The sequence below is a fragment of the Xenopus laevis genome, chromosome 2L, assembly GCF_017654675.1.
Source record: "Xenopus laevis strain J_2021 chromosome 2L, Xenopus_laevis_v10.1, whole genome shotgun sequence".
Classification (NCBI taxonomy): domain Eukaryota; kingdom Metazoa; phylum Chordata; class Amphibia; order Anura; family Pipidae; genus Xenopus; species Xenopus laevis.
This window is the reverse complement of record NC_054373.1, coordinates 168,987,347-169,000,053: the sequence shown is the minus strand read 5'-3', so window position 1 is coordinate 169,000,053 and position 12,707 is coordinate 168,987,347. Positions and strand designations below refer to the sequence as shown.

The 12,707-nt window shown below is 38.0% G+C and overlaps 1 protein-coding gene across 1 annotated transcript; it reads left to right on the top strand.

Moving 5' to 3' along the window:
- Positions 1-3,060: 3,060 nt before the first annotated feature.
- mmp1.L (matrix metallopeptidase 1 L homeolog) lies at positions 3,061-11,522 on the top strand. Its single transcript, XM_018247759.2, has 10 exons — positions 3,061-3,204; positions 4,149-4,393; positions 4,890-5,038; positions 5,990-6,115; positions 6,328-6,489; positions 7,011-7,128; positions 7,300-7,433; positions 7,621-7,780; positions 8,960-9,063; positions 11,323-11,522. Exons 1-10 carry the CDS (start codon positions 3,100-3,102, stop codon positions 11,421-11,423), a joined length of 1,404 nt encoding a protein of 467 aa, XP_018103248.1. The 5' UTR covers positions 3,061-3,099; the 3' UTR covers positions 11,424-11,522.
- Positions 11,523-12,707: the final 1,185 nt, after the last annotated feature.

Genomic DNA, 12,707 nt, shown 5'->3' with positions numbered 1-12,707 from the left:
GGACCCCTCTGTGGCAACATGTTTCTCACCAACCCCTTGGATGTTGCTCCCAGTGGCCTCAAAGCAGGGGCTTATTTTTGAATTCCAGGTTTGGAGGCAAGCTTTAATTACATAAAAACCAGATGTACTGCCAAACTGAGCTTCTTGTAGGCTGCAAGTCCTCATATGAGCTACCAAATAGCCATGCACAGCCTTTATTTTGCACCCGCAGGAACATTTTTTCATGCTTATGTTGCTCCCTAAATCTTCTTACATCTGAATGTGGCTCCAGGCCAGTAGCGTCACTAGAGGGGGACGGGCCCTGGTGCGTGATGCGCAGCCGGGCCCCGCCCCCCTCCGTACAGCCGCATTTGGCCGCATTTGTCGGTGGCGCGTGAGCTGCCGGGGGCCCTGGCCCGCTCGCACCCCCTGCTCCCCTGGTAGTTCCGCCACTGCTACAGGCCAAAAGGTTTGGGGATCTCTAGTTGGGGTCCAACAGTTGCTGTGAACTAGGACACCCTACCGATAAGAATGCTGGAAGTTGTAGTTCCTCAGAGCTGGAGTCTGGCACACACATACATGTCTAAACACAAGCTGTAAGGAACCATTTTAGTTAAAAGCATATTTAACCATGAGAAATTACAAAAACATGACTTACGGTTTAAACTACAAAATGTATCTGCCCAAATTCTTCAGAAGTACAAACATATTGGAATGCCTGATTAAATGGAAACATCGTTTAATAACATGTGCAGCCCAGGCTTCAGTTTTGGAGTAGCATAGACACATATTGTATATATTGAATGAGAAACTGCCGGTACTTAAGAAGTTCTGCATCTTGTGTGATGTGTTTGCCAAATAATTGGATATTTTAACAGTTTAAACTGCCTGGTGGAGGGCTCAACTCGACTGATCCATTTATTCCACCCCAGGTCAAATGATAAGCTGAAACGGGGTATTCCAACCTTCCAGATTGGGATCTAACTTATCATTTATCCGATATTGGTCAAGTAAACATTGTTTTAGCATCATAAGTGGTCAACAGATGGGAAGGATTTCAGGAGTACTTACATTAGAGTATTGTAGGTAATCTACCTTGACCTAGAATTGCTTAATTTCTAGGCAGTTCCATGATAAGTGTGAGAAGGAGTCCCCAGGGCTGTGTTACCTGGAGCACCATGCGTCTGGGTCCACACCCATCCTCTGGAGCCTCAAAGGAGTTATGTACAATTGGTGGGTGATTTTAAATTGTATCATCCTATCCCTGAGTGTGATAAGATAATTACACAGTGTGTCTCTGGTCTAATCCAACTATTCCTCCATACACTGACACTTATGTTAGACTTTGGTGAAGGGATAGCCGCAAGCAGCACTCTGTATAGCTTCGAGATCTGTTTTGCATTCTGTGGGTCCCTAAGGATAAGTTCTACCTTGGATGTGGCATACGCAGGATCTTAAGACAAATACGGATTTTCAGAATTTGGTATTAAGTAATATGATTTAAAATATTATTTTCCGTTTTTTTTTTAATTTAAATACTGCTAGTATTTGCCCAGCAGCGCTAACAATTAAATTTTTACTTCCCCAGATACAGATATACAAAACAAAAGTTCCACTCCTTTGTTGAAATCCATTCCAAGACCCCAGCCTTGCAATGCAGGAAGGTTGTCCCACCGTGCTGTCTCCAGAATGAATAACATGTGCTGTTGTAAAACTTCTGGTGTGGAGCTGCTTGCCTTACAGGCCAGAACATGCTCTTCTAAGGGTCATGAAACACATTGTTTGTGAAGGATACATGTGTGTTCATGTGCGTTTTATACTTTTATTAGAATTCTATCTCATTTCTCAGTTTGCAGTTATTGCATTGCAGATCTTAATTGTGCCTTTTGAACCTTTAACACCTGTTCTGAAGTTTAATTAAATATTTTGTGGCAAAAAACGGTTATTTAATACACTGCGAAAAACGGTTATTAAATACACTGCGAACGTTCTCAAAAGCAGTTTGGTTGGGTAGAGTTTATAAATTTCTATAGTAACTCACACTATTTATTAAAATCCGAATGTTAAAATCTCAAAAATTTTTTAGAGGAAAATAGATTTTATTATACAGGTATGGGACCTGTTATCCAGAATACTCGGGACCTGGGGTTTTCCGGATAATGGATCTTTCCGTAATTTGGGTCTTCATGCCTTATGTCTACTAGAAATTCATTAAAACATTAAATAAACCCAATAGGCTGGTTTTGCTTCCAATAAGGATTAATTATATCTTAGTTGGGATCAAGTACAAGCTACTGTTTTATTATAAAAGAGAAAAAGGAAATCATTCTCCCATGTCTATGGGAGACAGCCATTCCGTAATTTGGAGCTTTCTGGATATCGGGTTTCTGAATAAGGGATCCTATACCTGTACCCCGATGCTGCAAAAATCCGGGAATTGGATTTTTGCATCTCATCTGTCATCTCAGACCTGTCAAGGTCCTTATAAGTCAATGGGAGAGGCACCTATGTCAATTTGAAGTTTTCGTGGTCTGCACTGGGTTTAGCCTGAAAATCCCATTTTTGGGGGTTTTCAGGCAAACAAAAACTCGAAAAATTAGAGCAATTCAGGAAAAAATCTTGAAAAATTCAAGTGATTCGGTTTTTTGCTCAATTTTATCAAGTTTTTCCTTGACTTAATTAAATCAAGTTTTTTTATTAACAAATAAGCTAAAATCGGGCATGGGAGTCTGGTTGTGTTTTTTTTTAAATAAAATAAGAAATAAATTCGGATTTTAATAAATTACCCCCTATACCTTTGCACAGGAATAAAATACTCGTTTGCTGTGACAATTATCCTTGTATTTTACGGCTGTGATTGAAGCTCGGGTACTTGTAGGTGGCCAAAACAATTATAGGAATTTATTTCACGTTTGTTGATTACAGTGCTTTTTGATAAAAATCACACAGCTATTGTGTAAGCGGAGCTTTGTATCACCTTTTTTGGCAGACTTCCTCTGTATTTACCACACTTGTGAAGAAAGACAAATATGACCCATGGCACTGAGACAGGAATGGGCTATATAAGGGGCAATCCTAGGGACTGAGAAGCACCTTCAAATCCTAGAAAGCCCTAGAAGAATGAACTGCCTCCTGCTGAAGCTGCTACTGTGCGTAGCCCTCACCGCTGCCTTACCGATTGATAAACAAGATGAGCCCCCAGCAACAAATGAAGAAATGGCTGAGGTAACACATCATTCATTTATGTTAAATAAGAGCAGAAACCACTTATTGGTTACTGTTTCAGTGCCGCTAGGGCGGCGTTCCTCCACTCCTACCACAGTTACAGAATGGTGGGCAGAAATGGGTTCCATCATGAGAATGGAAGAATTATGAAGCCACACACAGGGAAAGCATTATTTGTCAAAATCTGGTCCCCATGGATCATTCTGATGGAATCCAAGTCTCATTCTTCATCCTTCTGCTTTTCTCAGACACAATCTCTAATTTAATAATTAGATCTTCTATGTATTTCAGCTGTAAACATCTATTGTTGTTTAATAGGGCATCCGGGAACGACTGATCCCTCTTTTTTCTTCTTCTTTTTCCTTTATGATTTATTTGCCGATTTTTCTATGGTATTGCGTTTCTCGTGTTTCCTTTTTGTAACCAGCAAGACAGCAAGAGGCATTAGTCCTTTACTCTAACCTAATACTCAAATGGTATAATGGTTACCATATTGAGTAAGGATTGCACAAGTAATTACCAGTAATTGTAATATTCAATTTAATGATTGTATATACATGTAACTTGGCAACAGTTGGGTCCGATGAAAGTTATGTTGATATTGTGAACAATAATCTGTACAAGTTGTGTATCAGGATACCACCATCTTACTGCTTATTTTCTGGATTCCACTTCCTTCCTTCTTGACGGCCTAATATAAAAGGAATGCTTTTTGTTGGTTAAATAAAGAATATACAAAAAATATGAGCAGAAACAGAATGTTTTTGTATTTTTTTTAAGTATTTGCATTTTTCCTGTAAGTATTCAAATATTTGCATTTCTAGATATCTTCACATTGCCTACACAATAAAGGCAAATAGACATGCAAGCGCAAAGGCTATAAATGATGTATCTTATTTTCCCTCAAGCTTGGTAATACAAATATTTATATATCTCTGCTACAGAATTACTTGAAGAGATTTTATGGTCTTGAAACTGAGGGGGGACCTGTTGGAGGAAAGAAAAACATCCAACTGTTCACTGAAAAGCTCCAGCAGATGCAGAGATTTTTTGGCTTAAAGGTGACAGGAACACTGGACCCCAAGACAGTAGAAGTAATGCAAAAACCTAGATGTGGCGTCTATGATGTTGGCCAGTACAGCACAATCCCAAAAAGTTCTACATGGCAGAAGAAAGATCTAACTTACAGGTAAGGATAAATAATTTGTAATTCTAACTAATATGCCACCAGATTTGCTCATGACTGGAGAAGTTGAGAGTTGAGGTGACCATATGTGTTGTCATGATGCCCAATGATAAGACTTTTATCTGAGTTGAAATTAATGTTTGACCTTTAAGTCAAGGACTAGATCATGAAAATACCAAAAATAGTCTAATGTGGTCCTTGATTATTCTGCCTGGCCTTACAGATGTCTAGGCGGGCCCCTCATAAAGTATCAGTTGGGACGGTGATTGTTTTGATCCTTTACAGAAACCAATACCACAACGATTTGGCACCACTAATGAGTGCCAATATTCAATAACAGAGATGGGCAACTGGAAACTCTCTAGATGCTGTTGAACTTCAACTACAAGAATCTCTCTCTATAAATTTTGCAGTTCAGCAACACTAGGAGGGCCGATTGTTGCCCATGGCAATATATTGGCAGCAAACATGTATGTGCCTTTTCCCCCCCACCTTATAGAATTCTAAACTTCACTCCTGACCTGCCTCAGGCTGATGTGGAGACTGCAATGCAAAAAGCTTTTAAAGTTTGGAGCGACGTGACACCTTTGACCTTTACAAGACTCTACAATGAAGCATCAGATATAGAAATCTCATTCGCAGCTGGAGGTAAGAGTCCGCCATATTTTCAAGAAAATTTGTTGGATATCTTCATCATAGAACATTTTTGATGTTCAGTTGCTTTATTAAATTTTTACTTTTATGATAGTTTACATAGAAAGGGTTAACATGCTCTTAAGAAATGTAAATATAATGTGGAATACTTAATAGATATAAAGATGGAGCAAACTTTATCTAGACTTCTGGCTCAGATGGCTTTCCATGTCTCATAATGTTGCACCCAATAGACCACTACAAAAAAACTTTCCTTTAAAAGGAAGGCTGTGGCATGTGGTGCTGTTTGGGGCAGATTTATTAAGGGTTGAATTGAAAATTAAATAAAAATTTGAATTTTCTAATTCTTTATGGTCAAAACTGTCAAATTCGACTAGTTAATTATCCAAACTCGATTTGATTTTTGATTTGGTTTTTTTCGGGATTTATCATACTCTGGCCCTTTAAGAATTCGAATTCGACTATTTGCCACCTAAAACCTGCCAAAGTCATGTATAAGTCAATGGGAGAGGTCAGTGACCAATTTGGAGATGTTTGTAGCCTTCCCGACATACAAGATTTTTTGCGGAGAAAAATTTAATTGAGTTTGGTTGAATCCAAACTGAATTTGTTGCAAGTTTTTGGGTCTGTAAAATTAGTCAGAGTTTAAGATATTCAATTATTTTATTAAATAACCCCCCAGTCGAATTTCGAGTATATTCAAATTTAAGGGAGTTTAAAAAAACTCACATAAATTCGATCTTTGATAAATGTGCCTCCAAATATAAATAAACATGATCATGTAGGGTCCTTTCCATAAGATCTCATAATTCAGGCAGCAACTTATTCTACAGTAGAGTTATTTCAAATGTTTGGGGGGTCTTAAAATTATGAGATTGAGGCTCAGGGGGAAGAATCTGGAAGATGAAGATCTACAGTATGTAACTTTCTTTCTTTCATTTATAGATCACAGAGACAATTCTCCTTTTGATGGATCAGGTGGAACTTTGGCCCATGCCTTTCAGCCCGGCAATGGCATTGGTGGAGACGCTCATTTTGATGAAGATGAAACCTGGACAAAGACCACTGAAAGTAAGTTATATACAAACAAAATCACACTTTATTTTCAAATGAACATCCACCCTCTGGCCTTGGCCCATCAAACAGAACCTGTGTTCCTACTGTAGTCTTAAATTGTCCACAAATACAAACTCCTCCACCTGGAATCTAGAGAGTGAGAAATTTAAAACACAGCAGAATGTGAATTTAAAATGATGATTGACTTTATTTTTTTTTCTATCCAGTATATAATCTGTTTCTTGTTGCTGCCCATGAATTTGGACACTCGCTGGGACTTTTTCATTCCACTGATCCAGGTGCTTTGATGTATCCAACATACCCAAGTACTGACCCCAATGCATTTCATCTTCCTCAGGATGATATAAATGCTATACAATATCTATATGGTAAGCAGTGTTAAACTCAAATGGCGGGCAATTTTAAAAGTTCAGTGTACCCAATACCAGCCTCTTGCCTGTTAATCTCAAAGACCTCAAATCTATTTCTGTTGGTATGCTGCTTTCTGGATATCCGTTTTTTTAAATATCGATGTTTTGTCTCTAACAATCACATTAGTTATTGACGGCACCAGTCAGTGATTTCTTTTCTTAAATGCCTTTATTGGGACATGGGCTCTGACCCAAACACTTGGCAACGTTTCAGACCAATCCCGGTCTTTTCTCAAGCTGGTGGTTTGAGAAAAGACCGGGATTGGTATGAAACGTTGCCAAGTGTTTGGGGTCAGAGCCCATGTCCCAATAAAGGCATTTTAAGAAAAGAAATCACTGACTGGTGCCGTCAATAACTAATGTGATGTAATTGAACGGATTGGAGGTGGAAACCGTTGGACGTGCATCAGGTTAAAACAATTTGGAGGTGAAGTTGCTGACTGTGAAACTTGTCTCTAACAATGTCACATAATTTTCAGGAAAATCCCCCAATCCAGTCCAACCAACTGGCCCAACAACTCCTTCCAGATGTGATCCAAACACTGTTTTCGATGCTGTCACTACGTTGCGAGGAGAACTGATTTTCTTCGTGAACAGGTAAATAAAACAAACAAAATGGGGAAAGTTTAGAAATTCTATATATTTATATTTAATAGACTGATTCGAGTTCCATAATGTATCCAATCCACATTGATTGATGGCCCCAAACATGAAATTGACTAAATTTCTTCTTGACCAAAATGTAAGAATGTTTTTGTTTTAAAACAGGTTTTTATGGAGAAAGCATCCCCAAGCATCCAAGGCTGAACTCATATTTATACAAGCATTCTGGCCATCGCTGCCCAATACGATTGATGCTTCTTATGAAAATCCAATAACGGAGCAGATCCTCGTGTTTATAGGTAAAAAAAACACATGACAGACAATACTTTGAATTTATTTTTGTAGATTCGAGTAGTGGAATTTGTAGTTCTTCGTTTTCACTTTTTCCAACAAATCTTCATGTTTCAATAGGCTTACGTTTATATATCAGTTCCCCATCATAGGTACCTACAAGCGGCATGACTGGATGTTTTGTCTTTTTGTCAGGATCAAATTATTCAGTTCTTAACGGCTTTGATTTAGTACCTGGTTATCCCAGGGACATCTACGGACTGGGATTTCCAAGGACCGTGAAAAGTATTGATGCGGCTGTTTATATCGAGCACCTGGGGAAAACATATTTCTTTGCGGATGGTAAATACTGGAGGTAACAATCATTCTCTAACAGACTTTGGCACGGCAAATGTTAAAATGGGGCAATTACAAATATGTGTCTGCTTCTAGAGTAACCCACAGCAACAAAGTGCAATAGTATACTAAAACTGGAGCAAACATCGGACCCGTTTTTGCATTAACTCCTGATATCTGATTAGGTTCTCTCCTAAAATGACAATAGGAAAAACAATAGGCTAAGTTTTGTGACTAGGGGAGTGGTGTATTTAGATGTTACTGAGCTCCATGGCAATTTATTTTTAGGATCCCAAAACATCCAGAGGGTGTCCTAATTTTACAAATATATAGTGATATAGTATAGTGAATTTATTCACCAGTCATGGATTCGAGGGCAAATTTCCACATTTCGCCACATGCGATTTTTTTCACAAAACTGAAAAATTTGAAGATAAAAAATGCCCACTGCCTTTAATGCATTAGGACAAAAAAGTCGCCATAAGAAAAAACGCCATTGACTTGAATGCATAATGACCAAAAAGTCGCCATAAGAAAAAACGAGCATTGACTTTAATGCTTTTGGAGTGAGAAAAATTCTCGCATGCGGAAAAAAAAATTCATGTGCGTAAAAACACCGATTGACTTCAATGGGTTTCGCAAATTTTCGTGTTTTTTTCCGTGGTTTTGCAAAATTTTCAGGGGAGCGAAACGGGACAGATTCGCACATCACTACAAATATATATTGAAATTGCTCATTAGTTAGGGCCTCATGGGCACCCCTGTACCTGTTGGGCCCCCCTGCAGCTGCAGGGTCTGCTTCCTATATGTTCCACCCCTCGGTGGGGGTAGGATCCTTAATAATAAGCTATTTACTTAGCGGAGCACATTAGTCTAGTTAAAGGAGTAAAGAAGTTTGACATGTTTCCGTGAGTTAATCTACTCTCTAAAAACACTAACCCCTATATGTAATAAAAGGCATTAAGTTTGTCCACGAGCAGTAACCCATACCAACCAATAAGATGTTTGCTTTTAGACAGGTGACCAGTAAATCTTACCTGCTGATTGGTTGTTATGAGTTACTGCTCCTAGGCAAACTTAGGGTCGTTTATTAAATAACCCCATTAAAAGCAAGAGCACAGTCTGTCCAAATGAAATAGGAAAATCCAGTTCTAATGTTTGCATTTTAAATAATAAGTACAATGTTTACTTTTTTCAGATTTGATGAAGATAAACAACAAATGGACACTGGCTTTCCAAAGCTAATAAGCAATGATTTTCCTGGAATCCCTGATAAAATTGATGCAGCTCTTTATTATAGAGGTAACTATCTTCAGTGGGTTGTACAGGCTAATAATCGCACAAGTTGAGGCCAACGAGGCTGCTTTTTAAAATCAGGCTGGCAACGGAACAATAACATCAGAGACTTCAAGAAGGGTTGGTTAAAATAGTCCTAGTACAGTACAGCCAAAAACATTAAATCATGTATTGTGCACTGTGGTTCACCAGTTGGTAAATTCTTGTGTATGGGATTAAAGTTGGGTCAACCTCTGGCATACAATTTCATGGTACAGGTATGGGATCCATTATCCGGAAACAAGGGAAAGTTGTGCTCACCACTATTTTTTAAAACCATTAGGTGGGGGGTGCAATGAGGCTGTGACCACAAAATACATATAGACAAATACAAGATTCCTCAGCACTCAACCCATTATCAATATATTTAAGACAGAGACATTTTGTGCATACTGCTACTAAAAAATGCCTTACACTTTAAACAACACAGGGATTGTTTGTCCATATATTGCAATATATTTAAGATGGCCAACTACGTCAAAGTCATCCCATATCTGGCCAGTCCTATGCTCAATTTTATCTGATTCATTAAGAATTCTATTGCTTCATTATACATTTTACAAAGGGACTAAGTTTTACCTGCAACTTACTAGCTGCTTTCAAAGTTAAACTCCCAAACTTGGCTGCCCTTTTATTAGACACCAGTGGGATCACCTGACTATAGTTGGGAAGGGTGGGAGCTACAACATGGAGCTGGTCATTGCTCCTGTATAACTATAACAAACAAGGGAAAGTTGAGCTCAACACTAATTTTTAAAACCATTAGGCGGGGGTGCAATGAGGCTGTGACCACAAAATACATATAGACAAATACAAGAGTCCTCTGCACTCAACCCATTATCAATATATTTAAGACATTGAGACATTATCCGGAAACCCATTATCCAGAAAACTCTGAATTACGGAAAGGCCGTCTCCCATAGTCTCCATTTTATCCAAATAATCCAAATTTTTAAAAACGATTTCCTTTTACTGTGTAATAATAAAACAGTAGTTTGTACTTGATCCCAACTAAGATACAAATAATCCTTATTGGAGGCAAAAGCAGAAAATTTGGTTTATTTCATGTTTACATGATTCTCTTGTAGACTTACAGGGGAATGTAGTAAAAAGTTATGCCTTTGTGCAGAAAAATTTTTGCTTTTTGCGAATTTAATATAGCTTTTGCGAACGCAGAAACTATTTAGCAACCACTTCCGACAGTGGAAGACCGTCTTTTAGAGTTTGCTCCAATGCGCAGTAAATGTGATAAAACTTCTTACTGAAAAAGTTGTTATGTTTGCTCCAATAGATTACGACACCATCAAGTACTTTTTTAAGGGGCAGATTTATCAAGGGTCGAAGTGAATTCGAGGGAATTTTCAAAGTAAAAAAATTCTAAATTCGAAGTAATTTTTTTGGATATTTCGACCATCGAATAGGATACTATGACTTTAAATCTACTTCGACTTCGATTTGAAGTAAAAATAGTTCGAATATTCAAATATTCAATAATCGAAGTACTGTCTCTTTAAAAAAACTTTGACTTCGATACCTTTAAACCTGCCGAAGTGCTATGTTAGCCTATGGGGACCTTCTACAATAGTTTTCTAAGTCTTCACACATCGAAGTAAAATCGTTCGATCGTACGCTAAAATCGCTCTAAACGCTCGATTCGAACGATTTAATCTTACTTACGATTTAATTTACTTTGATCGTTTGATTGCAAAATTCACTGAAAAATCCTTCGACTTCGATATTCGAAATCGAAGTATTTTAATTCGATGGTCGAATTTCGACGTATTTTTTACTACGAAATTCAACCCTTGATAAATCTGCCCCTAAGAGTGCGCAATTAAAATTCGCAATGTGCATTTGCAATGCAGTGACAGTTTAAAGAACAATATTACATTGCGAGATGTGGATTTTAATTGTTATTGGTGCGAATTGTTTTTTTCTTTGCGGCTTTAATTACATTCCCCCCCTTCAGGTATGAAGATCTGTTATTCAGAAAACCCCAGGTCCCGTGCATTCTGGATAACAGATTCCATTCCTGTAATATGATAGATATTATAGACTATAGAGAGACATTGACCATTACTATTGTATGTAAGGAAGTGTATCGGCAGTGTTTCTTGGTAGCGCCTTCTTCAGGCCTTGTGCTTGGTTTTGTTCATTTTCCTTTGAATGTTCATTTTTGAAAAAAGGTGTCCATGGATTTTAAAGATTTTTTTTTTATCCTTATAGGCCGCCTGTATTTCTACATTGGACCGAGCCAGTTTGAATACGACATCAACTCTAAAAGAATTTTAGAGGTTTTAAGAAGCAACAGCTGGTTGGGCTGTTAACGAGATGGATGTAACGGAGGACAATGTCGACTGTGATTGCAGCTCAATATTAATTCATATTTTGTAATACTGTTGCTGTAATAAATATTGTTCTGCTTACATTTTTGTGCTTGTGCCATGATACAATACAATACAGATAACAGTGAATCTCAATATACACATATGAAGATGTATCAGGTTTCTACATAGAAGCATCTAGGTGAAATAATAAACTTACAGACAATTGATGTCCCAGAATTGAGGAAGAAACACCCAGACTAATGAGGAAAATATTCAATATGAAAGCCTAGAACTTCCTGTGATATAGGTCACTTACATATACAGGTATGGGATCCGTTATCCGGAAACCTGTTATCCAGAAAGCTCAGAATTACGCAATGGCCATCTCCCATAGACTCCATTTTGTCCAAATATTCCAAATTTTTAAAACTGGTTTCCTTTTTCTCTGAAATAATAAAACAGTAGCTTGTACTTGATCCCAACTAATATATAATTAATCCTTATTGGAAGCAAAACCAGCCTGTTGGGTTTTTTTTAATGTTGAAATGATTCTCTAGTAGACTTAAGGTATGAAGATCCAAATTACAGAAAGATCCAGTATCCAGAAAGCCACAGGTCCAGAGCATTCTGGATAACAAGTCCCGTACCTGTACCTGTTGTTTTTATATCTCTGCCTCAGTAAGAGTGGCCACTAGATGGCAGTACAGCTATCAACAATGTAATTCTGCCAGAATAGCTATGAGGGAAGCACACAAGAGCACTTGCGTAAATAAAGTCCAGAGACTCTGCAGTTCACTCCCTTTGCCGGTTTTAAAAATCTGTTCTCCTTCAGATGAGTCACAATATAGTCTTTCGTTTGCAGGAAGAAAACCAGAGCTATAAGCTCAGGAATAGACAAAAGAGTAATATATAGTGTAGTCATTTTTAAATAGAGTTACACCTCTTTGTGCGATTCCTTCCACCACAGGGTTTAGTTGCCCTTTAACTGTTTGTGCTTTTTAGAGCTATACGTGATCACGTCCTATGTGCAGGTAATGGATACTCACAAGCATTTAAATGCATCACTAGCATAAAGGTACAGTTGCTCCTCAAATCGAAGGCATCGCTTGATTTCTAAAAAAGGATGTGCTATATCGTGTAAAAACTTCTTTAATAAATTCGCCACCAGTGAATAAATTTGCGAAACACCCACGAATATTCGCGGCAAAAATTCGCGGGCGTCAAAAAAATTTTCCCGAAAAACGGACGCCGGCATCAAAAACGGGCGCCGGCGTCAAAAAAACG